The sequence below is a fragment of the Simochromis diagramma genome, unplaced genomic scaffold (genome assembly GCF_900408965.1).
Source record: "Simochromis diagramma unplaced genomic scaffold, fSimDia1.1 OVJJ01000321.1, whole genome shotgun sequence".
Classification (NCBI taxonomy): domain Eukaryota; kingdom Metazoa; phylum Chordata; class Actinopteri; order Cichliformes; family Cichlidae; genus Simochromis; species Simochromis diagramma.
In genome coordinates, this window is record NW_024386772.1 from 7,639,858 (window position 1) to 7,663,313 (window position 23,456).

General features: G+C 40.4%; 2 protein-coding genes across 2 annotated transcripts; both read left to right on the plus strand.

Moving 5' to 3' along the window:
- Nucleotides 1–2,265: 2,265 nt before the first annotated feature.
- On the plus strand, nt 2,266–8,238 carry wnt9b (wingless-type MMTV integration site family, member 9B). The gene is made up of 4 exons (XM_040046204.1): nt 2,266–2,491; nt 2,905–3,158; nt 4,604–4,869; nt 6,242–8,238. Exons 1-4 carry the CDS (start codon nt 2,406–2,408, stop codon nt 6,701–6,703), a joined length of 1,068 nt encoding a protein of 355 aa, XP_039902138.1. The 5' UTR covers nt 2,266–2,405; the 3' UTR covers nt 6,704–8,238.
- A 10,918-nt stretch (nt 8,239–19,156) lies between these two features.
- Nucleotides 19,157–23,316, plus strand: gosr2 (golgi SNAP receptor complex member 2). The gene is made up of 6 exons (XM_040046279.1): nt 19,157–19,349; nt 19,570–19,634; nt 20,221–20,329; nt 21,485–21,617; nt 21,740–21,880; nt 22,350–23,316. The coding sequence occupies exons 1-6, from the start codon at nt 19,321–19,323 to the stop codon at nt 22,509–22,511; spliced, it is 639 nt and encodes a 212-aa protein (XP_039902213.1). The 5' UTR covers nt 19,157–19,320; the 3' UTR covers nt 22,512–23,316.
- Nucleotides 23,317–23,456: the final 140 nt, after the last annotated feature.

Consider the following 23,456-nt stretch of genomic DNA (forward strand, 5'->3'; position numbering starts at 1 on the left):
TTCGTCACCATTTTCTTCTTCGTGTGATTTGAAGCGGCTGAAAACATTAAAATCGAGGGTTTGCTTCACCAAATGGTGAGAAGGTGACATTACAAGCTTAGTGCAGGACTGCAAAAGTCTTCAGTATCTTAAAAAAACAAAGTCTTCAGCAATAATCCTCCAGGCTTTCCGAGGTCTTTAAACTTTTTTTTCCTTTGGACATTTGGCTGCCTTTCCACTCATTTTAAATAAATTTTAAATAATAAGTTATTTTGTGTAGCAAGGTTATATTAATAACCTAGCAAATAAATAATTTTGAACTATGTCTATAGGCACTTTGTTACTAGCAATCTGTTGCAAAAGCACATCTGTTACCACAATTCTAGGTGAATCTATAAAAAGTAACAAAGAAAACACATAAACAATCACTAACAAGGTGATTCCCAAAAGGTTATTATCCAGAAATCTGACATAACCTGGGTTGATGTCCTTGAACGAATTTGATGAAACTAGACAAGTGGAGGACAGAAGAAGTAGTGGCTGGCTTGAAAAAAAAAAAAACCCTATAAAGAAAAAACTATCTACGGCAGATGAAGAGTTTCTGAAAGTCATGTCCTTCAGAAAAAGAAAAAAATCCTCCCAAAGACTGACACAGGACCTGAGAGATGGGATTGAGATGATCCTAAGATTGATCCATCTAATTCAGGAAATAAAGACTCAGGTATGGCGAATCAGGCAACAGCTGGACTCAAGATTTATTGATTTATTTGAAGAGAAAAAAAAAATCAAATTAAACATTTTTGGTTCAAATCATAATTAGTACAGAGGAGTTCAGGAGAGGAGCATGTACAAAACATAGTGGAGACTCCACAATGATTTGGAGCTTCATTTTAGCCAGTGGCATTGGGAATCTTGTCAATATTGATTGAACTATAAATTTACCCTTATATTGTATATTGTATAGCTTTCTTGTTATATGTAAAATTGTATTATATTATTTAATTTTATTTAATTTTTTTTACTTTAAAATATTTTACTTGCATTTTTAATCACTCTTATATTTAAATGTTCATTTTCTATTTTATCTAGGGATTGAGAGTAACGAAGTTTCTATTCTCTGTATGTCCTGTACATGTGGCAGAATTGACAATAAAGTTGACTTTGACTTTTGACTTTGACTTCAGTATCACCAGATTCTAAACCAATACCATGGGGAGTGTCTGGTTGGCAACAGCTTCCCTTTTCAGCATGATGATTTCAGGCTGCATTGAAGAATAAAGGCAACCATCCCAAATATTGACTTTTCAGCTGGTCAGTATTGTGCAAACTCAGTTTTTCCCGTATAGACTGCATTCCTGTGTTTGCATACATCACCTATTTTTCTCGCAAAATATAAAAAAATTAGGGTTTACTCAAGACTTTTGCTGTTGGCCTCTGGATGGATATATCCAATCATATAATTAATAAAAAATTGATAAAGTAATATTATTGAGTATTAAGCTATAATTTACAACATAATTTGACAGACTTTTCCATTAAAGGATGGGGCTGCCTTAACAAAAAAAAAACCTCCATGCCTCCTTCTTTAGCTTAAACGTGAATCAAATGTAGATACACAACCAAACCATTAGTATTATTGTCTCTACGTTCATTTGTATTCCCAGATTTATTCTTTATTTCAAAAATCCTCTAGATGGGGCTCCATCCATGCCTGTTTTTTCTTTTTCTTTTTTTTTCCTTCGACTGTTTGGGACCAGATGGAATAGGTTTGATTGGAATAACAGACTTCAGTGTCTGATTCTGTCCTTTAATTTCAGAACTATTTTCAGACACGGATCCTTTGCTTTCTAGCCATGCGGGGTTTTTTTTAAATCCTTTTTTTTCTTCTTTCAGTGTGTTTGCAGGATCACTGAATTTATACTCTTTAATAATACAATATAAGAACTTATATGTTAAGCAAAGAAAAAATCTTTTTGCTTTCTGAGCCCCTTTGATCAGACAGATGCTTGCTGTTAGATAACCATCATCATGCATATAGACCCTATGACTGAACAGTTCTACTGTTTATTCATTGCTTCAGGTAACTGACAGTCCTACTCAAACTTTAGATTCAATCACGACTTTAATTAAGTTTTAATTGTATTATTATTATTATTATTATTATTATGAGCTGATCTTGCATCTTCTGGGTGGCGTTACAGTGGGAGGGAACATACAGTAGCAATGTTGAGAGAATCCAATGACAGTGCGGCAGGATGATGTACCCTCCCCTAAGAGTCCTGCCTCCCAGCGGACCAGGGCGCCTGGCGCAGCGGATTGAGGGTCTGAGTGCATGAGGGGCCCCTTAAAGAGAAGCGCCGAGCAAACGGCACGGACTTTCTCTATTGAAGAATCAGCGAGATGAGGAACAGCGCCAACCCGGCATCATGCGCTCCAGGCTCCCGAGGACCGCCTGCCTATTGCGAATCATTGCACTCTGCATCCTTCTGTCGCACACTGCAGCTTATTTTGGGTCAGGCAATGAACTTCTACTTGTACATTTCATCTCGGTTGTTTGGCTTTTCTGTTTAAATCATTAGAATTGACCACAGCCACAACCTTTACAAGCTTTAGCTGAATTACGCACGCGTAATTATATTTTTATAGGGCTGTTCAAAGTCCATGTACACGCTAATATGTTCCACTGAAACAAAAAAAAAAATCCATATTCGCAATTTCAAATGTATTTTAAGGTAAATGAACATAAAAGTTTTATTCCTGGATTTTCTTCGAGATAAAAAATACCGTTGTGGGAACACATTTGTAATAACAACATATGCTGGAGTGGTGACAGAATAGTTTCATTACTGTGGACGCAGTGTTGGTGTATTTTGTCACAAACATACAATTTCTAATGTGATTTTTCCCCCTCTTCTATAATCCTAGACTGACAGGTCGGGAACCTCTGGTGTTTTTACCAGCTCCGTTTTCCAATGAAGCTCCATCAGGAAAGGCCCACCTGAAGCAGTGCGAACAAATGACTCTGACGAGGAGACAGAAGAGACTCTGTCGCAGGGAGCCGGGCTTGGCCGAGACGCTTCGGGAGTCGGTGCGCCTCAGCCTCCTTGAGTGTCGGTATCAGTTCAGAAACGAACGCTGGAACTGCAGCCTGGATGGTCGGGGAAGTCTTCTGAAAAGAGGTGAGCCACTTTAACACTTTCCTTAATTTTGGGTTCTTGCTCAAGGTCACTGAGAAAGTCGGAAATTCTCTTTTATCTAACTACAAATTATATATGTCTTCGTCTTTATTTACCTGCAGTGCATGGCTGAGCAGTAAGAACAGGATGTTTTATAGATAAGCACACCTGTAGTGCTGCAGGCATGTTTTTGTCGACATAAGCTCATCAATCAAAAAGTGAAAATGAGAAAAATGAACCAGTAAATAAATTTATGTGTAAACGTTTTACCACCAGTTTAACAGCTGTAAAAGTTTGTAAACAATAAGGTTTCTTGTTCAAATTTAACGAAATAATTTAACTGATATTTTCTATTTTATTTCAAACAATACAACATTTTTACAAGCCCTTTTCTCACACAGGGAAGCAACTTTTTCAATAAGATGTATTACATGCTGTACAAGATAGAAACTGAATATACACCCGTTTATAAGGTTTTACAGGTTCTTTGTTTTGTTCCTAATAGTCGTTTGTTGCATTTCTAAATAAACAATTGAGACATGAGCTTCAACTATTTGCAGCAAAGTGCTGAAAATGATTACTGTATAAAAAAAAAAAGCTTGGTAAGTTATTTTGCTTGAGAAAACCAGTGACAAAATTAATTTTCTTCATCTCATTTAAAGTTAAAAATGTTCCTAAGTCATTCTGTAGTACCAAAGAATGTGTCAAGATAACACTCGGTAACTCCTCTGAACCCCTTGACTTGATACAACCTTTTAAAGTTTTTGAGAAGCTGCTTACTTGAATACTTTATAATTTACATGGCTTGATACACCTATTGATTAGCTACCGTTGGATCACCATATTGCATATAGCTCAAAATCCCTCCTGTGCACATAAACTCCTTTAGGATCTTCTAAGCTTTATGCATATGGATATCAGCGTGTGGGAGAACATGAACAGGTCAGCACAGAGGTAATGAGGGAGTAGAAAGCCAAGAAATGTGGTGCGGTGCAGAGTGCTCAAGCCCTGTGGTTATTTTTATCTCGGGAAAGTGGCCATTCCCAGAGGAAAAGGGTGGCGTGATTACCCACTTTCATCTGGGAAAATCCTTCCTAGTCAAAATAATAATTAATTGGATCAAAATATACCATGGTGATGGCTCTGGGTGAAGCAAATAACAGTGCAAAACCAAAAGGAAATGTCAGGAGAGGAATTGCGACGTAAGAAAACTTGCAGAATTGCTGATGTTGTTGTAAACCCTGACAACGCATCGAGTCCTCTGTAAACATTCTGGCATTCTGGCTTAAAAGGTTAATCGGTGACGCAAAAAGCATTTTGTCGTAAATTTTGTTCTTTCAGAGCAAATGTTTCGGAGCACCAATAGCTTTTGCATCCAAAGCCTTGAAAAAAATGTAGCTTTAAATATTTTTTCTTTTCTTCCACCTCCCCTGATCCCTCTACCACAGCTTTCAAGGAGACTGCATTCCTGCTGGCTGTGTCCTCTGCAGCACTGACCCATGCACTTGCCAAAGCATGCAGCTCAGGTCGAATGGAGAGGTGCACTTGTGACGATTCCCCCGGGATCCAGCATCGGGAAGCGTGGCAGTGGGGGGTCTGTGGTGACAACCTGAAATACAGCACCAAGTTTCTCAAAAAGTTCCTCGGCCAAAAGAGGGTCAGCAAGGACCTGAGGGCTCTGGTGGATGCCCACAACATCAACGTTGGAATTCGGGTGAGTGTAGAAATATTACATCAATTATTCTGCAGCAAAACAGCTTACTCCTTGAAGCCTGAGGCGACAAAACGTACACCTTAGCAACACTCAGTTCGATTAATTGTTCTGCGATTTTACCTGACAATTACTCCTCTGACGCAGTCCCGAGTATCAAATGTTATTGAACTGTAATCCTCGCCTCTATATTTTTCATGGTGCCAGCCAGATAAATGCTCTCTGATTTGGTGCTGTCATCGGCCCGAGCGGATAATACAGAGGCAGAGGGTGAGGCAGTTGTAGTGAGGAGACAAGATGGCTGTGGGATGGTTGGAGCCAGGTGTTTTCAGGCATGATAAAGCTTGCTGTGCGGGCCAGCAGAAAATTAAAGGTCTCATTTCAGAGAGAACGATTATAACCGTGGCCTCTTTTTAATATACGAGCAAGCATTTTTTTCCACTTACTGGATCACTGTGCTCTTCATAAATCCACCTAATGTTCATAACCACCACTGTGTAGCTGTGAAATAGCAGGCCCCAGGGTCCTACTCCTTTAGCTCACACCTAGACAAGGCTGATGTGGAGAAAAAGGAAAAACACAACTATCTTATCTAATCTTTACTGAGTTAAATGTTTTCCTCAGTTGACACCAGTGTGGCCAGAAGAGACCAGGAGCCGTGTTAACAAAAACTTAAAGTGGTCGGCATCCCTCATCTCACATTAATGGTGTTCTGAAGCCCCCGAGGGGTTCATGCCTGCAAAAGGAGGAACTGAGCAGAAGTACCTAGAAGTACCCTCTGGGTCTCTCTGTATGACCTGTCTCTGGCCCCTGCAAAGACAGCAGCTCTCAGGCTGAGTGATTGCTCTCATCACTGACCATCAAGCTCAGTGAACTATTAACCTAAATGAGGGGCACCACTACCAAATGCTGCATTATGTTTTTGGCACTTCTTGCGCAGAAATTCTTATTGATGTTTTCCATGAGCAGGCATGTACTAAAAACAGGGTGGAGAGATTCCACTCGCCCCTGTTTGTCACCTCTGCCTCAGGCTTTAGGAAAGAGAGGCAGGAGAGAAGCCGACAGAGCTAGTTTCAACACACCGAGGAAAAAAAAATAGCAAGAGCTGTCCAAGTGAGAAATGCGGGGTGAAATATGACATGCTGAACAGCATCTTTCAATCCGTTATGTCAAATTTTTGACTGAGGTGAGCTAAAGGCACATATTGGCGGACCACCACTCCTAACCCCCTATGCACCCTGCAGGAAATTGTCTCACTCTTGCCAGATAGACCTCCCAGATAAGAGGCCAGGTAATGAATCAAAGTGAAGGAACTGACATTTCTTCCCTTTTCCCCTCCAATTCCTACCCCCCTCAACCTCCCATCTTATCCCAGGCAGTGAAGAGCGGACTGAAAACAACCTGCAAGTGCCATGGTGTCTCCGGCTCTTGTGCTGTACGGACTTGCTGGAAGCAGCTGTCTCCTTTTCACGACACTGGACGCCTGTTGAAGTATCGATACGACACTGCTGTGCGAGTGCTGAGCGTCACCAACGCAGCCACCGGGGAGACCGAACTCGCAAGCCCCCGTCGCCAAGGTCAGAGCCTCCGGACTACCGACCTGGTCTACCTGGAAGACTCCCCCAGCTTCTGCAGGCCCTCTCGCTACTCCCCTGGTACAGGTGGCCGTTCGTGCGCCAAAGACACAAGCTGTCAGAGTCTGTGCTGCGGACGTGGTTATAACACAGCCATGCGCCTCACCAGCCTGTCTTGCCACTGCCAGGTACGCTGGTGCTGCCACGTGGAGTGTCAGACATGTGTGAGAGAGGAGGAGGTATATACCTGCAAAAATGCATAGCTGCATGATGAGATAAAGACATTTGCAAAGGCCTGAATAAAGAATGATCCTTTGAGTCAATGGAAAATGTGATTTAAAAAAAAATGAATCACTGATCATGGACAGGACTGAACTGTAATCTCCTATAGACACTTAACACTAAGGGATTGTGAACTGCATGGAATATACAAATGTAATAATATTATACTGCTGGTTATAGTCACTAAATTGATATGCAACAGCTTACTGTAGGTGAGGATGTTTTCAAACTACCCTGCTTTTCTCTCGCTGGATGCACTGAAATCTCACTCTCCTGAGGATGAGGAGGGAAAATGCTCTTACAGCAGGTACTGGACCGGACTGGAAGACACCGGATGCTGAATCCTGTCTGCAAGGAAGCTCTAAAAGGGATTTTGTTGTGTTGTAATTGTCTCCCTCCATTTCACTATTTATTGTGCCAGTTTTGTTGTACTGCTGCTTTATATTTTAATTCTTGGAATCAATTGTTATCAATGAGGCTAAAATAGCCTTTAAAGGAACCTACCTGTCTGACTTTCTGTCTGCTGTGGTGAACTTTTAGCTAAAGTTCAGTCCTGACTAAAAAGCACTTAAGTTGCTCTTGCTTCATGAGATCCTATGTGCATTATGAATTGTTTGTCTTTAGGCCTAAATATATGATTAGAAAGAATCACTGGATGCTTTGAGCAGTGATTAATGCCACACAACCTACATTGTAACTGATGCACGAGAAGCTTATTGTGCAAGCAGAGAAGCTGGCTTTCAGTTGCTCTTATGGAAATGTCTATGGAAATCTTTACATGTGGACTAATGTGGGCTCAGTAGAACAAAGGGAAATACCTGGGGCAATAGTGAGGGAAACACCAAACACTGTGGTTAAAAATCACTTTTTTGCTTAATTTATCAGCATACCAGCCTGGCTCTTCTAATTCTGCTGTTTATAGAAACACACACTTTGCTATGCTTTCAAGTTTAAAATTATTTGGCCGAACCATTTGGTCTTCAAAGTCTAATTTAGCCACGTCTTTGTTCTGACTGCCTTTGAAGTGGGCTAATCATGCTCCTTATTTGCTAAAATTGCTAATCAAAGACAATCACCCAGTTTACTACCCTTATATATTCAACTTCAATGTGTCCATGTGTGCAGGTCAAAAGTGCGTGCCGGACCCCAAAGGTTTGTTTTTATTGGCCAGTTAATGTTTTCTCTGAGGGACTCTGAACTGTATATATAATCTGAGTATAACTCATGTCAGGGGTCCTGGCGTCTGACAATGTGGAATCATAATTTTCTACCTCACTTCATCTTTTGGCAAATATCAGTAAGATTTATGAGCTATGCAGAGTTATCCTCTCTGTAGATACATGTTTTCCCCTCTGCATTCGCTATAAATATCATATTTGAGATGTTTGTACAGCTCTTTTTAATTTGGTAATATATGAATACTCATTTTTCCAAAGCAAGTTTTTATAAAAATCTAGTTGCTTTACATTCTTATTTAAAACAAACAAGGTTAATAAATGGACAACGAGTCACAAGGCCTATGTGTTTGTTGTGTCTTGCTCAGTTGCTGCAGGCAAACACACTAAACCATGCGCACACGCACACACTTCACACGCAACAAGGAAGCGAGCGCATTACACCTGCCCGAAACACGGCTCTGTGCATCGACTGAGCAAAAAACCACTTCCTGCTCATGGTGGCCTGGCCTCCTTTTCATCTGAAAATCCTGTGGTCGTTCTGCATCGCCATCAACCGCCCAACCAAAAGGCGAGGGCTGTGTGTGCGGAGAACACGCTTACAGGTGTTGTGCCTCTGGCCAGCGCACCAGCCGCGATGACAACCATAATGCAGATGATGACAAAGGTGGTGACTCAGAGGAGCGCTGTCTTTCAGAGCATTTGACCCCCAATTCACCATTAGAAAGTTACAATCGACCGCCCCACAACGATGATGAGAGCAGTTTATGTGCTATTATCCCTGAATCATAACTTTCCACTCATTTGCAAGGCATCAGTGAACCTACAGCATACAGAGGGCTATTGTATAAGGTATTTATAGTGTGCTCTCTGGTGCTTTTGATGTTGCTCTCTAATTACTGTGATTACGCATTATTATTCCTTATTAGAACATTCACTTAAAACCCAAAGCATTGCAGTAAATTATAAGATAATTTTTTAAATTACTTTATATTATTGATGTAGAGCAAGTTATTGTTGGGGCAAATTAGTTTTTAAGTAAGATGAGTAAACTTGTCTTGGCTGTTCAGATATTTTAATGAATTTTTAGGACTACCTTGCATAGAAGAAAAAAACAGCTGTTTGCTTTAATGGCGAAACTTTATGGAGAGCCAAATGTCACCTTGGGGAAATAGGGAAAGGTTAGCTTGGGTAATAGAGAAAAAAAATCTTAAATGTTTTCTTGTTTTTGTCGAAAACTATTCCAAAACCAAACATATGTATGCAAATATTCAAAGTTTCAGTTTTACTAAACTTCATGTATTTTCACTATGATACATATCCGGCTTTAGTGATTTGAATTCTGACAGCTCGTTAAAGCCACTGCAGAGCCTTTAAAGGTATTTTACCTCAAGCAATAAAATGCACCACTGCTTACTATGAATCACCAGCGGCTTACTCTAACTCTGACTTTATGATATTTCACCTTTTTTGTTTCCCATAGTCTTTAGGACAGTTTCACATACTTTCCCAAAGCCTTAAGCTAACATGATCATTTAAAGAATCACTTGGTTAAATAGGGCAGTTTTTTTTTTTTTTTTAGATATTGAAGAGTTCATACTTTAGTGATATGTGATCTCCACTGGACCGCAGCAAGATTCTTTGGTCTGTCCAGCAACTGTATTGTATTGCCTCTTTGAACCTTTGAATGTGTCCTTTGCTGCAAAACTAATTTCCCTTCTCAGACAATAAAGTTGAAAAATTCAGTTCAGCAGTACACAAAATGCGTCAGCATCTCTCCAATGACTGAGGTCAAACCAGTTCGTGTGGTCAGACTACTGACTCACCACATTAACTCATCATATTATAATAATCCAGATCAATATTTAACTTTATTCATCATGAATGTCATGTATTAAAAAGCTGCAGGATAAAGAGCAAGACGGCGGAGTGTGTCACGGAAAGAAAGGTGGAGCAGGGTTTAGATATTGAGGGACATGAAGGAAAAAGATGAGGATGGAGGGATGAGAAGGGATAGCTTGTGGCCCCGGGAGGCCTATCCCCTGCTGCTGCTCTTGTTGTTTTATAATGAACTCCTAAAGCTTTCATTTCCCTCACTACCCTCACTGGAGGGGGCGCAGCGATGGGGGCTGCTGAGTCCACGGCCGGATTCGCACGCACAAGCCCCAGGGGTGGGGAGCTTTGAGCTGGGTGGGGAGGCTGGACTGAGCAGAGGTGCAATAGCCAAGCGCCTGTGTATGTGTTTGAAAGAGTCCTGACAGCAGACAGGTGAGGGCGAAACGGTTTTTGCATATGTGTGTGTGAGCATACTTGCCGAGTGCACACCTGTGGTCACTTCAGCCGTGTTTGTAGTGAGGTCTTCGTGTGCGGGTGTGGGCTACAGTCACCCTGCCATGTGCCGGAGCTTCTCTCTGTCTGCCTGAGACACCGAATAACATAGATAATGTAGGTTAAGGCTGATGGTAACACTATCTCCTGTGTCTTCACCGGCTTGGTTCAGGTAAAGGTTACTATGCCGGGTTGGGCTGCAGCAGTGCACCATGCTGTGATAGATGAAGATGAATTGGCAAATCAGGGCTGGGGCATTTTTTCAGATATGTATTATATTTGCGTTGCTTAGCAAAAAGATATTATCCATAGAGACTTACATAGCTTTCAGGTTTATACATCACTCATTTGTGTAAGAACAGTAGATGTTAACTCAAGCGTGGAAGGCTTGGTAGATACTTTGCTCAAGGACACAAAGCGAAGTCCTGTCCTGTAATCGAAACCTCTGAGCCCCAGGTCAAACATCTACACCCTACAAGACTTCCGCCTCTGGAGAGGAGACTCTTAGACAGCATTGGAGCTGTGCCTAATCCCCACACCCTGACATCACACGGAGATAATTAAATAATGAAGACGACGAGGAGAGGAATGGATTTGGTGAAGAAGAAGAGGGAAAAGAGAGATGCAGAGAGTTGTGAATACAGCATGGGGTAGGAATTTGGAATGTGAAATGACTAATGCAGTTGCTCAACCCACAACAAGAACATGCACTGCCTAGAGCTATGACAAGGCTGAGTGCATACCTCGAACTCAGAGGGCTGGGTTGGACTGGGATGGTGGCTGAGTTCCTCGCAGTAGGTGATGAGATAGCGCATGCCTGTTTGATGGTCAATTAAGCGGGCACAAGGTTTAAATGATGAATAGTTTGGTTTGTTCACCTGCGGATGGAGAAAAACAAGAAGAGCTGACAGGTATTACAATACAAATGATTAGTTCATACAAATTAATATAGGATACTAAATCAATCAAAGGAAAAATATGAAACTTGGAATACAGGCTTTGCCTTAGAGCTGAAATTTACTGACAAGGTAATCAACTGAATAATGAATGAGGATCTATTTTGTCTGTCAATAAAACATTGAAATCATTTTCTTTTCTTTTTGTCTCTCATAAATCAGAGTTGGAAGGGATAAGCAGCCTCATGGTTCTTAGAGGGAACCGATATCATCGTTGACCGTTTGTGGATCTTCACATTTTTCAAAAATTAATTTCATTTCTTCTAAACTGAACTGATTTAATTCCAATTTAAATCCTTCTAAGCTTATGGTGTTTTTAAGCATGTTAGCACTGTAGACAGTTTAATAGATGGATGTAGCTTGGTCTAAAAATTGAAGATCACAGGCAGTGGCTTAAGCCTGCATTCTTTTTCATCGTCACCGAGGGAAGACTCAGAAAAATTATCCGGTTTTAAATAAATTTGCGGCAAAATAGTCCCGTCTCCCTTGTTCAGTGACCTCACTAATTGATCCTGATGACTTCATGAGCTTACACACTGAATAGAACATTAGGTCCATTAGTGCATTCATTTGCTCTCTTCTCTTTCCCCTCACCCCCAACATGGGTTGATCAAAGTGCAGTACAACTAAAAGGAATAGACAACACATTAAAAAACAAAACTAAAATGTAATAAACTCACTCCCATTTAAATGCTAGGGTGTAAAGATGTGTCTTCAAGTGGGATTTAAAAGATGTGGAGAGTTGGTGAGGTTCTATCCCCTGCAACACATGCAACTATAGCAAAAGCCTGTGTCATCTGTGCTTTAGGCTCAGCTCACCTTAAAGTATGCATAGTTTTAAGTTCAGAAAGAGGGTACGAATTGCAAGGGAAGATCTGATTATTGGGCTTTTCTCTGTAATATTGCAAGGACTTTACCTTACAATATAAAGCACCTCAAGGGGACCGTTCTTGTGATTTGGTGCTATACAAATAAAACTGAATGTAAATCGACATGAATTGAATTCATTTTATGCAACTTGTCCAGGTTGCAGGGGGAATGGTTTAAGCAGAAACACAGAGACTTTCCTCTCCCCATCTACCTCCTCCAGCTCTTCCAGTGGGACCACAAGGTGTTCCCTTGCCGGCCAAGAGATATGATCTCTCCAGCATGTCCTGGGTCTGCCCCGGGGTCTCCTCCCATTAGGACATGCCTAAAACATCTCACCTAGGAGTTACCCAGAGGGCGTCCAAGTCTGATGCCTGAACCTTCTCAATGGTTCCTCTCAATGTGGAAGATTTAGTGTCTAAACTCCTACTGAATGACACCCATCTTTGAGGGAGATCCCAGACACCCACAGAGGAAGTTAAATTCCTTGTATCCAAGATCTCTACCAGTCACTACCCATAGTTTGCAGCCATAGATTTTCCAGTAAGTTTCAAGCTTTGATTTCACTCTAAGATCTTTTGTTTCCAAATATCTTCCTTCTCCCTGAGGTTTGGGTTCTCGAACCTGTTGAGATTCATTTGTTTTTGTTTGAGCTACCCATCTGTAAAGTCTTGAGACTCCTTCAAAGGTTGTGATTTAATGGTTTGGACAAAAACGTTCCACAAACACATACAAACACCTGCCAAAGTACTGAAAACTACAATGACAGCGCCGATGACACATTCACAGGCAGACTCACACAGAATGGGTTGATTTCTGGTAGTTTTAAAAAAAAGTATAACACAGGAGTGCTGATGAACTGGTTTTACATAACAAAGATACCTGCAGATGTTTACCTGATTCCTCTTGAACTGTCCATTCTCAAGCCCCACAACTACCCACCCATTGGGAAGCTCCTGTGGGAGGCTGTTCTCATGCTACTCCACAGAAACACCTGCAGCACCAACAGAAGAGTTTACATGGCAGCTGCTGTGATAAGAGCCCACACACCTACATAACTGACTCCTCTGCTCGATAAATGGCACTCCTCTTGCTTTTTCTCTCACAGCCACATGTGCACACTGCACACACACACACACACATACATACACTCACTGACCTCCATCACAATCAAAACTAAACTTTCCCACATCAACTATGTCCAGGAAAGAAAAACACAGATAATGTTCTGAGCTATGTCTTCTCCCCAGCCGGCAACATCTCTGAAAGAGAAGTCTGGTATGTTGCCTGTGATTATTTGTGATACCAATACCTACACAATTATGCTGTCTGCTGGCTTTATTTCCACCAGTGTTCACAATTCAATCATGATTCTCATTAAAGGGATGCAGGTAGACAAAAACATTTCTTTTGAGCTCTGTACACCACACAATTTTGTTCACACACACACAGCGTGATGATGAGAGCGTGGTTTAAAGTGGTTGCATGACTGTGGGAAGGGAGCTGTCAGGCCGGGGAACCCCGGTGCAGTACTTCGTGCCACTGCTGTTTTTAATCGCATCCTCGCAAAGATGAAATCCAACCACAGGGGTGGACAGCATCTCTCATCCTCAGAGGTCTTAGTGTCACAGGTGGTTAACCAGAGGGCTGCATATCTGTGGGTATGTGTGTATGGCATACAGCATACCAGGAACCAACAGAGGGAGACAGTAATGCTGATCACCTGTGCCCATTTCAAAAGCTTAGTCTTCTCCACTGAAGAGAAAAAAGGTTGCTGGGAACCGCAAATCTATAGATTTACAAAAATGCATTTCACTCAAATCATGTACAAGATGTCTGTGAAGGTTCTCAGTAATCCAGGTCATTGTAGTCTAAGGAGCTTGGAAAGAAAAGTGAAAAGTGAAACGTCTTCAAGCAACTTAAAGAAGTCCAGACGCTTTTCTTTCCAAGCTCCTTACACCATATACAAGAGCTTAATAGACCAATTATTTCTTAAATAGCACTAAATCAATACCAAATAACAAATACAAACTTTAGAGCACTTTGAAATAAAAAGAGTAAAGAGGGCAGTTGTATTTCCACACAGCCTGCAGCGATGGGCTGATGTAAGACAATCACCCTGTGGTTTTATGCTTATTTGCGGTTGTCTTGCATCATTATGTTGTTGTCCTTTATCTGTTTTTAGTTTTATTTAGTCTCTTTGTGGCTATTCGCAGACATTTCATCATTAAAAGTAATATTGTCGCAGCAACTGGGGTGGTCATATAGATTGTCCCTGTGGGAGGAGGGGGTGTTGCCCTCTGGACCCCCAGCTGGACTCCTTTCACAGTAAAACCCACTGAGATGTTGGGAGCTTATGAGTTTTTCCTGTCATCTCTGACAGGCCCTCATTTGCTTTCATTCAGCGCCTCGTCACAGCTTCAAAGACGAGTGGCTCACCTGCCTCAGGGAAGAAGCGAAAAGATCAGTGTGCCTTTAAAAAAATGACTGGTATCCAGAAATTGTTGACCCTGGGCAATTTTGCTCCTCATAATTGGCTTCTTCACTGTGTCTGTCTTGGGCAATCATTGTAGAGTTATGATGTGTTATACTGCCTGGAAAACATCATTAAGTACATTGTAGGGAAGTGATTCAATAACATATCATTTTCCCTTGATGAACAAAACAGTGTTGGGGTGCGGGGGTGGGGGGTAAGTCTCTGAGTACATCCAGTGCTTTCATTTCTCTACTGAACAATAACCAGGCTGCTGTGTTTTCTAAGCAGTACAGGGAGACTGATGCAGCACTAAATGTTGTTTGGTTACAAGACCTCCAAAGGGGCTAAGATAAATCACATTCCTAACAACAAAGCAGCAACATACATGCATGTTCTCATATAAATATATTTAATACATACCTGTGCTTCTCTTAAAATCATTGTCAACATACAAGTCTTGAGCCACCTCACATTTCTTTATGTTGTATTTTGCTTCCAAGTAGCCAGAAATTTTTACAGTGGTCGTGAGAAGGCTTCCTGAAGGACTTTTAGAGTTTTATTTGGACTCAAAGTGATAAATCAGTGTTGTCTCTATACATAACAGACAACTTAGTAGTGAACCAATTAGAAATTGTATCTTTAAACACTTTGTTTGTGTCATAAAAACACTAAATTATTTCCCATTATTTAGGTGAATCTGTGAAAAATGCCAAACACAACACAGTTTGACGGGAAATAGTATTTTTGAACCAACAAGGTGATTCCAAAAGAATTATTTGTTGTAAACTTGGCGTTTTTCGGCATGGTGTTCAACGTGTTCTTAAAAAAATTGAGGATTCACAACAAGTGGAGGAAAATGTACGTATAAAAAGTATGTTCAGCAGATGAGCAGTATCTGAAAGTCATGCCCTTAAGAAAAATGGAAAAAGAAACCTTGAGAACGAGTCCTAAAGACTATTTAAAGAAATTACAAGAGAGAGTTCTGGCTACCTTAAGAAATAAAGGTGGTCATTCTAAATTGTACTTTTCAAGCTCATCAGTATTTTGCAAACAATTTTTTTTTTCTTATTTACTGTATTTTTATGTATGTTTCCTGTTTTCTTTGCCAAATATAAAGGTTTTCCACAATACTATGCAAACACTTTTGTGCAGTAAAATCTATACATTACCCCTCAGTAGTTCAGTTATCTGTTACTTTATACTACAACTGAGGGTAAATATTGTAGTGCTGTAGAAAGCAGAAGTACGTAACAAAATTGTAATACAGTTTTCTTCTAAAGCAATATCTCAATAAAATAATTCTGTTCTGTATCATCATCCAAACTCCTTAAAATTACAAGAAAATTAATTAAAATGGGAGAAAAGGATGAATGTTACACCAGCTGTGCTCCATAGACATGTGTATTAAGGTATGACAGTGACAGTTTGCGCTAACTCGCTCAGTCAAAGTGATCAAGGCTCCACACCTGGAGTCTGGATTCCAGTTTGCGCCCGTGGTGATCAGGTGTGGATGAAAACCAGTAAGCTCATCTCATCCTTTCCTCAGGGCTGAAACATAAAGGACAGACGGAGAGAACCCCACGACCTCCAGAGATGTGCCTCATGTATTGCTCAGAAACGTTTTAAGAGGGTTTATTCCTCCTTCTCGCTACTTCTTCTCTATTCTGAGCAACAGGTTAAAGCCGTACGCATCCAGCCACTACCCCGAGGATATGTTATGACAACCAAAAATGGTGAACTGCAAGAGCAAGAAGTGGCATGAACAGATCTCAAGATTTCTGACATGTGGGGGTGGGTGAAAAGGACCTCTGTTCAGAAGTGTCTTGCCTGAAGATACAACCATCAACTCATGTAGCATCAGGCAGCCGTGGAAAAGTGTCTGGGCCAACTTCTGATTGCTGTGCTGAATGAGGAAAACAAATACAGGTATCACTTCCAAACAGGAGCACAAAGTATGTTAATGTTTATGTTTCCCTTGCTTTCCCTTGCACTCGTTTATTCTTTCTTCCCTAACAGGCAGACACCACACTGATGGAGGGTATGTATAGGATGATTGAGATGTGGTTTTATTAAGGCGCCAGGCAGCGCTCCAAGGTGCTTTCCTCATAATAAATCACCAAGGAACTATTGTGAAATTTAGACAGTTTTTTCACACCCTACTCCATGACAGAGCCAGTTTGTGGCTGGCAAATCTGACATCTTCTCTTCAGTGTTCGTGAATTGTAATCTCACTATGAAGTTTAATAATATTAGTTTTGGTGACTCTGGCTGCAGGCAAGAAGAGGAGAACAGCTTCTGGGTGGACAAACAGGAACACTCTGACACCTGACTGTGGAAAAAGAGGATGGCCTAATTAGACCTAGCCAGGGAGAGCTGACAAAAGCTCGCCTTAGGACATGTTTCTTAGAGTCTTTCCTGTGACATGTCTACGTGTCAACAGATTATGCTGTATCTTCTCAAAGCTTGTCTTTGTAGGCCAAAGACCTCTGTGTCCTAAAAGAATATCAAATGCAATGGAAAATGTAGCCTAAGGCTCAGATTTACACGTTGGGAGTTTAGCATTGTCCAATTACAGCCTGTCCAGAAACAGGAGTTTCGTGCCCGGTTTTCACGTTATTTATGTACACTTATGGTCAGATGTTTACATACATTCATCATAAGCATGAATGTCATGGTAATTTTTGGCCTTTAGTGGTTACTTTGAACTTTTATTTTTACAGAGTGCAATGATTGTACGGCATACACCTTTGAAAAAAAAACAAGAATTGAGTTCATAAGTTTGAATTTAATTTGGATAAACCACACGGTCAAAAGTATACAGGCTCAAATATATCTATACACTCCCACTAATAGTGTATGGCTAAATGTCTCTTAGCAAGTTACACGATAACCAGGCTTTTGCAAGCCATCAACAAGCTTCGTGCATAATTCTGCCTGGATATTTGACAACGCTTCCTAGAAGAAGTGGTAGAGTTCATTAAAATTGGTTGATTTCCTGGCACAAACCTGACTTTGAAGTACACAAATTTTGAATAGGGTTGAAGTCGGGTCTTTGTGAAGGTCATTTCAGAAGCGAATAACCTGCTTTATCCATTCCAAAACCATAATTGAGGTGAAGTTGAAGAATTTAGAGGTTGTCTTCCTCCTCAGCTATTCCATCTTCTTTGTGCAATGTACCACCAAAAGCAAAACTGGCTAAGACCATGACCCCCACCAGATTGACACCTAATAACAGAGTTATTAGGTTTGAAAGCCTCACCTTTAGTCCTCCAAAGATACAGTGCAGGAATTCAGTTCCATTTGACTCAATTCAATTCAACGTAGTTTTATTTATGTAGCACGAAATAAAAAAAAATAAAAAAATAGTCCGCTCAACACACTTTATGTTGTAAAGTAAAGACTCTACAATAATGCTGAGAATCATTTTGGACGTTGCAGTCCTTTAGAAATGTGTCCAACAGACCTTTCCAACTTGTGTAAATCTACAGTTTTCTCTCTGAGATTTTCACTGAGTACCCATGACTATTGTTCAGTCCAAATGGAAAAGAAACTACCATTTGTTTTGTAGTCAGTCATGATTCTTGTTTTCTAAAGTCATTAAAATAAATTGCAATTTTGAACTGTATTGTATCGAAATGTTCTATATATTTACTGAGCTTGAGTCTGTGAGCCAACTGTATTCCCAACATTTTGTGTTACTATATTATCTTGTGTCATATATTTATTATTATCATTATTTATGTACTATCATGACAAATAATATTTTAAAAAATATATAAAAGTAACAAAAGTAACTGGAACTAAACGGAATTTAACACACACAAAAAAGAGTCAAATTAAAGCAAAAATACATTAAAAAAAATATAAAACTATAACATTATTGTATATAAATATAACATTATAATATATTATAAATATATCTTAGGAATATAATTTTAGGAATTAAAAAGACTGGTAGACGTAAGGGATTACATTTTCAGCGTCCAAAATTGAGGAGGAGTGAGCAGTCTTTTTTCCCATAAAATTTTCTGAAACATAAACAGTGACATAATAAAAGTATCAGTACATGAAAAGGCTTCCAGTCAAAAAGAGGTGAACAAAGTGCCGGGGGAATGCATAAAACATAATACTGAGAGAAGAACAGGAAAAATAAAATGTATTACATATTAACCTTTGACAGTTATGAAATAGACTGTACCAGTATTCCAGGTACAGTAGTGCATCCAATTTGATTTGAACAAGTGAATTAATTAACATAAAATATTATATATATATATAAACAACAACACTTAAATCACATGAATAATCAATATACAGTAATACAGTATAAACCTTTCCATGACATGCTTTACATGGTATATGCTGGACACTGCAAAAATAAAGCGTCTTCATTTCACTGATAATGCAGTATTTGCCGTATATTATCTATGTCTTTTTCCACTTTTGGTCAATATAGAGGAGCAGGGGTATTCTGGGTGTGTTCATTTCGTCACTTTTTTAAAAAAGATTTTTATTTAAAACATTAAAAACCGCAATAAAAACACTCCTCTTACAGTCTGCTGACAGAGATGTGTAATTAAGAAGGAGTGAGCTCTCTTCTATATTTCTCTCTGTGTGATGACGTCGCGCGGCTTCCGGTTTCCTAGTTCCGTACACAAAAGCTCCGCTGATGACGTGTAAACTCCTCTAACGTTAGCTACCAAGCTAACAGAGCCGCTTGTCACAATTAAAACTATTATAACAAAAATAACGCGATAACGTAAAGGGAGGGCGAAGCGTTTCTTAGATCGGGAAAAATGGAGACGCTTTACCACCAGACCAACAAGTGAGTTCTCTTGTCTGATGTGGAAACGGTGCCCGTTAGCTACCACTGCTAATGAGCCTAACTTATTATCACTTTTACTTTTGCTGCAGCAGGCTTATATCAGCATAATACGATTATTAAACTATAAATATGGCGCATACCAATATGTTCATGTACAGTAATAATTAAAACAAAATTGTTTTTATTGCTGCTCACTAACGGTATGATCGTTGTGGATTAGGCAAATCCAGGAGGTTCAGTCTCTAATGGGAAATCTGGAAAAGACAGACCGCCAGTCAGTTCACTGTAAGTGACCAGCTGTCATGATTGTAAGGGGCTCTGCCCTGCTCTGTGTGGGAGTGTTGTTGTGGTCTGATGAAATCCCCTTTGAAGAGCTTCTAATTTCTGCTCAGAACCGGGTCCTTGTTATGGCTGCTTCTTCCTCTCACATATATAATGATAAAAGCCAGAGCTAATTGTTTTCTGTGGATAGTGCCTGGCCGTTCAGTTCTGTGCCCAGCTGTTGCCAAGACAGGAAGTAGTAGGGTGGGTGGTGTGGCAGATAATGGTGGGAGCCGGGCAGTGAACTCCCCTTCACAAATGATGACATAAGGTTTATTTTAACCCCAGGGGAGGATGTAAACTTACGCAGCTACTAATGAGCTGGGGTCCCTTAAGTGATGAATGCTACACTGTGACACCTGGGTATATTATTAGAAGACAAACAGCATCCCACACTCTTTTCTTTATATATATTGGAAGACATGTTTGAATCAATTCAGTATGTAAGTAAATTAGCCAGTAAATTTCAAAATTATGAATTGTAATTTCACAGCCTTAACTGTTGTCTTCCCTGCAATTCTCTCTTCTTCATTTCTCTCTGTTTTACAAGTGTTAGAAAATGAACTGCAAGCTAGAATCGACCAGATCTTCAATCATTTAGAACGCCTTGAGATCCTGGCCAGCAAGGAACCGCCAAACCGCCGCCAGAATGCCAAATTGTGAGTTTGGATTTAAACAATAGACGGTGACCATAAAGACACAGAAACAGCTGGATGTATCATATGCAATAAAGGCAGAAGGAGGGTTAGATGATGAAGAGGCAGCCACGTCCTGCCCTGTGGCAACGTGGCTCTGTGAAAACATTTCCTCAGAAGCCCCCGTCATCACCAGCATTCCTGCTGCATTGGGCAAAGATTCATTTCTGAGCTGGATAAACAGGCCTTAGGGGGGACAGTGCACCCCATTCCACAGCGCTCCTTTAATCTTAGCAGGTCTCTGGTGGGGCCTGAGTGAACTCAGGGAGGGGAAAGGGGTGGGGGATTGTGGGGACTCTTCAAAACAAGCACATAAGATTTGAGAGCAAAATAAATGTCCTCCTTATTCAGTACAACTGCTGATACACTGAATTGTGAAACAAAACAGGGTGCAGTAAGAGTTAGCACCACTGTCAAACAAGGGTGGAGAGACAGTACATTAAATTCCTCAAATCTGTTAAAAGTTCCTCTCCTGTCCTCTTCATAATCAGCTGATTCTATTTATTTATTTGGTACAATTTAACGAGGATGTCGACAGACAGCAGCCTGGTGCATAGCTGCATATGTAACTTTTGTGAGTCTCCCAACACAGAATCTGGTTAATTTCTTTTATCTAGTTAAAAATAATTTTTACTAAAAAACCCAGCAGGATTTGGTTTAATGAAATGATCATCCACTCCATGCAGTGTGAACCTTACTGTAACAGGGTCGTGAGTGCTGAAAGTGAAAGTCAGTTCCTGATTTGGCTGATGCGGTGCTAAAAGTCAGAGGGAGGAATACATTGTTTTCCCCTGCCAGGGATGAAAAATTATTTAGCAGAGACAGGGATGTGTAGACCAGAGTGGGAGAAATCCCTCCCATCCTCCCTGACAAATCACACCCTGGCTATAGCACTTGCACATTATAGGAACTGCAAGCTTAAATTGAGAAGTGTTCAAAAACTCCAAGTAGCCTGTTACCTCCCACAGTGGGCAAAAATGCATTTGAAATCTCTATAGATTACTCTTTGAGGTGACTGGATTGCTTTGTAAAGATTTGCAGGGACCCTCAACTTTAAATTGGAAAATGTTTGTTGTAGTTGTAAAACTGGACACAGTTGAATCCTTTTCTTTCTCTCAGACGAGTGGACCAGCTCAAGTATGATGTCCAGCACCTCCGGAGTGCCCTGCAAAATTTCCAGCACAGACGCTATGCCAGAGAGGCCCAGGACAGAGAGAGGGAGGAACTCATGAGCCGCACCTTCACCACGAATGTATGTAAATTGTCTAATAGTGATCAAACTGGTGATGGGTATTGATGTGAATGCGACATTTTAAGCTAAAAAAAAAGAATCTAGAGTTTGTGTAAATTACAGAGATTCCTTTTGTTTAATAGGACGCAGATACCTCCATCCCCATAGATGAGACCCTACAGTTTAACTCCAACTTGCACAACGCACACAGAGGCATTGATGACCTCATCGGCAGTGGCAGCAGCATCCTTAATGGTCTCAGAGATCAGAGATCTACGCTAAAGGTTAGTGATTTAACACAGCAGAAAAACAAGTCTACATCTGTAGCTTATTTAAACCATTTGTTAAACAAAGGAAGCGGAATAGAAGGTGGACTGAATTAAATTTCCTGACCCACTTTCTGGTGTCCACGACGATCACAATAGTCGTATTGTTAGTGTGCTCATGCTCAGTTAGAGGGCGAGTCTGTGTTTCCAAGGAGGAGATGGGCTTCCTGGTTTTGCTTCAGGCCTCTTCTTATCAGGGTGTGTCTGTTGATCAGCACTCTCAGCCTGGTTGTCTAGCCATGAGAAACCTCTGACGGAGTGGCGCGTCAGGGAGGGCGTTGGCACTCAACGTCTCTCAAAATCAGAGGAATTAGTGGAGATAATTACAATGTGGTCATGGAAACATTTTGTTTATTTATGGCTCTTATAAACTGTCACATGTGATCATTACTGTTGAAATGAGTGTGGCTGTTTTGGCTCTGCACAGGGAACTCATAAGAAGATGCTGGATGTGGCTAACATGTTGGGGCTGTCAAACACAGTGATGAGACTTATAGAAAGGCGAGCCACCCAAGATAAGTTCATCATGATTGGAGGCATGCTGCTGACCTGCGTCTTCATGTTCCTGGTAATCAGATACCTGGGCTGACCTCCAACCATCCACAAGGGCGGCTTTTTGATCAGTCGTGGACATTTCTGCAGCACATCGTCCCTCATGATATGAATTTCTAACATTAAAACCAACTTTCATAAGTTGTTCCCTTACATTTAGTTTTCTTTTAATGGCTTTCCATCATGTTTATTGATAAAATGGTGACGTTGGCAAAGACCTTAAACTACAGACAGTATTTTTAATCCATGTGAAGCTCAGTGTGCCACTTTCCATTTTTACCAAAACCACTTTGAAACTGTAAATTTCTCCTGTGACTTTACACAGATGGTTTCTTATAAATACTTAACTGTTCCTCAAGTTGCCGTCAGTGTTCTTCCGCCTTGATAAACATGGTTTTTAAAGAAATACAAGTACGAAAATGTTATGTTCAGTGTTTCATCACAATGCAACTTAAGAATTCTCACCAGAAATTCTTGTTTTATGGTGTAAACTCAGTTACTAGCTTATTAGCTGCACCTGGTCAATACAGTCTAATGTAGTGGACAAAGTAGGATCGAGTTGATGCCATACAATTCTAATACATTAGGCACAATGACCAGAAAATTAGAGACTTTCAACACAAACATTATATCCTGCATTAAAGCAGGACTTAGTGGACAGCCTCATTAGGTTTAGCGAGCTGTACCTAATAAGCTGGGAACTGATAATATATGTAGGTAATAGTTCAAAGAAAATCAATGGAAGCAGCCCCTTTCTGTCACATGCTTTCTTTCATTTATGCTTGGTCTCGTCTCACTATGTGAGTGATTTTAAAGAAATTAAATCTATAATTTTCTTTCTACAGCCTCGTGTAATGGTTCTGCAAGTGCTGACAGGACTGTTTCCCCTTTTACAGTAAACAGTATTAATCATAGCCTGTGAACAGATACACTAAATGCATGCTGCAGTCACATGGATTGACTGTTTTCCCGAAGCCTATTC

What these genes read in the sequence shown, in the direction of transcription:
- wnt9b (XM_040046204.1), top strand. Translation starts at nt 2,406, where the DNA reads ATGCGCTCCAGGCTCCCGAGGACCGCCTGCCTATTGCGAATCATTGCA. An exon ending in CACACTGCAGCTTATTTTGG is followed by an intron (nt 2,492 to 2,904) that starts GTCAGGCAATGA and finishes CTATAATCCTAG; the next exon opens with ACTGACAGGTCGGGAACCTC. An exon ending in GGGAAGTCTTCTGAAAAGAG is followed by an intron (nt 3,159 to 4,603) that starts GTGAGCCACTTT and finishes CCTCTACCACAG; the next exon opens with CTTTCAAGGAGACTGCATTC.
- gosr2 (XM_040046279.1), top strand. Translation starts at nt 19,321, where the DNA reads ATGGAGACGCTTTACCACCAGACCAACAA. An exon ending in AGACCGCCAGTCAGTTCACT is followed by an intron (nt 19,635 to 20,220) that starts GTAAGTGACCAG and finishes CTGTTTTACAAG; the next exon opens with TGTTAGAAAATGAACTGCAA. An exon ending in GCCGCACCTTCACCACGAAT is followed by an intron (nt 21,618 to 21,739) that starts GTATGTAAATTG and finishes TTTGTTTAATAG; the next exon opens with GACGCAGATACCTCCATCCC.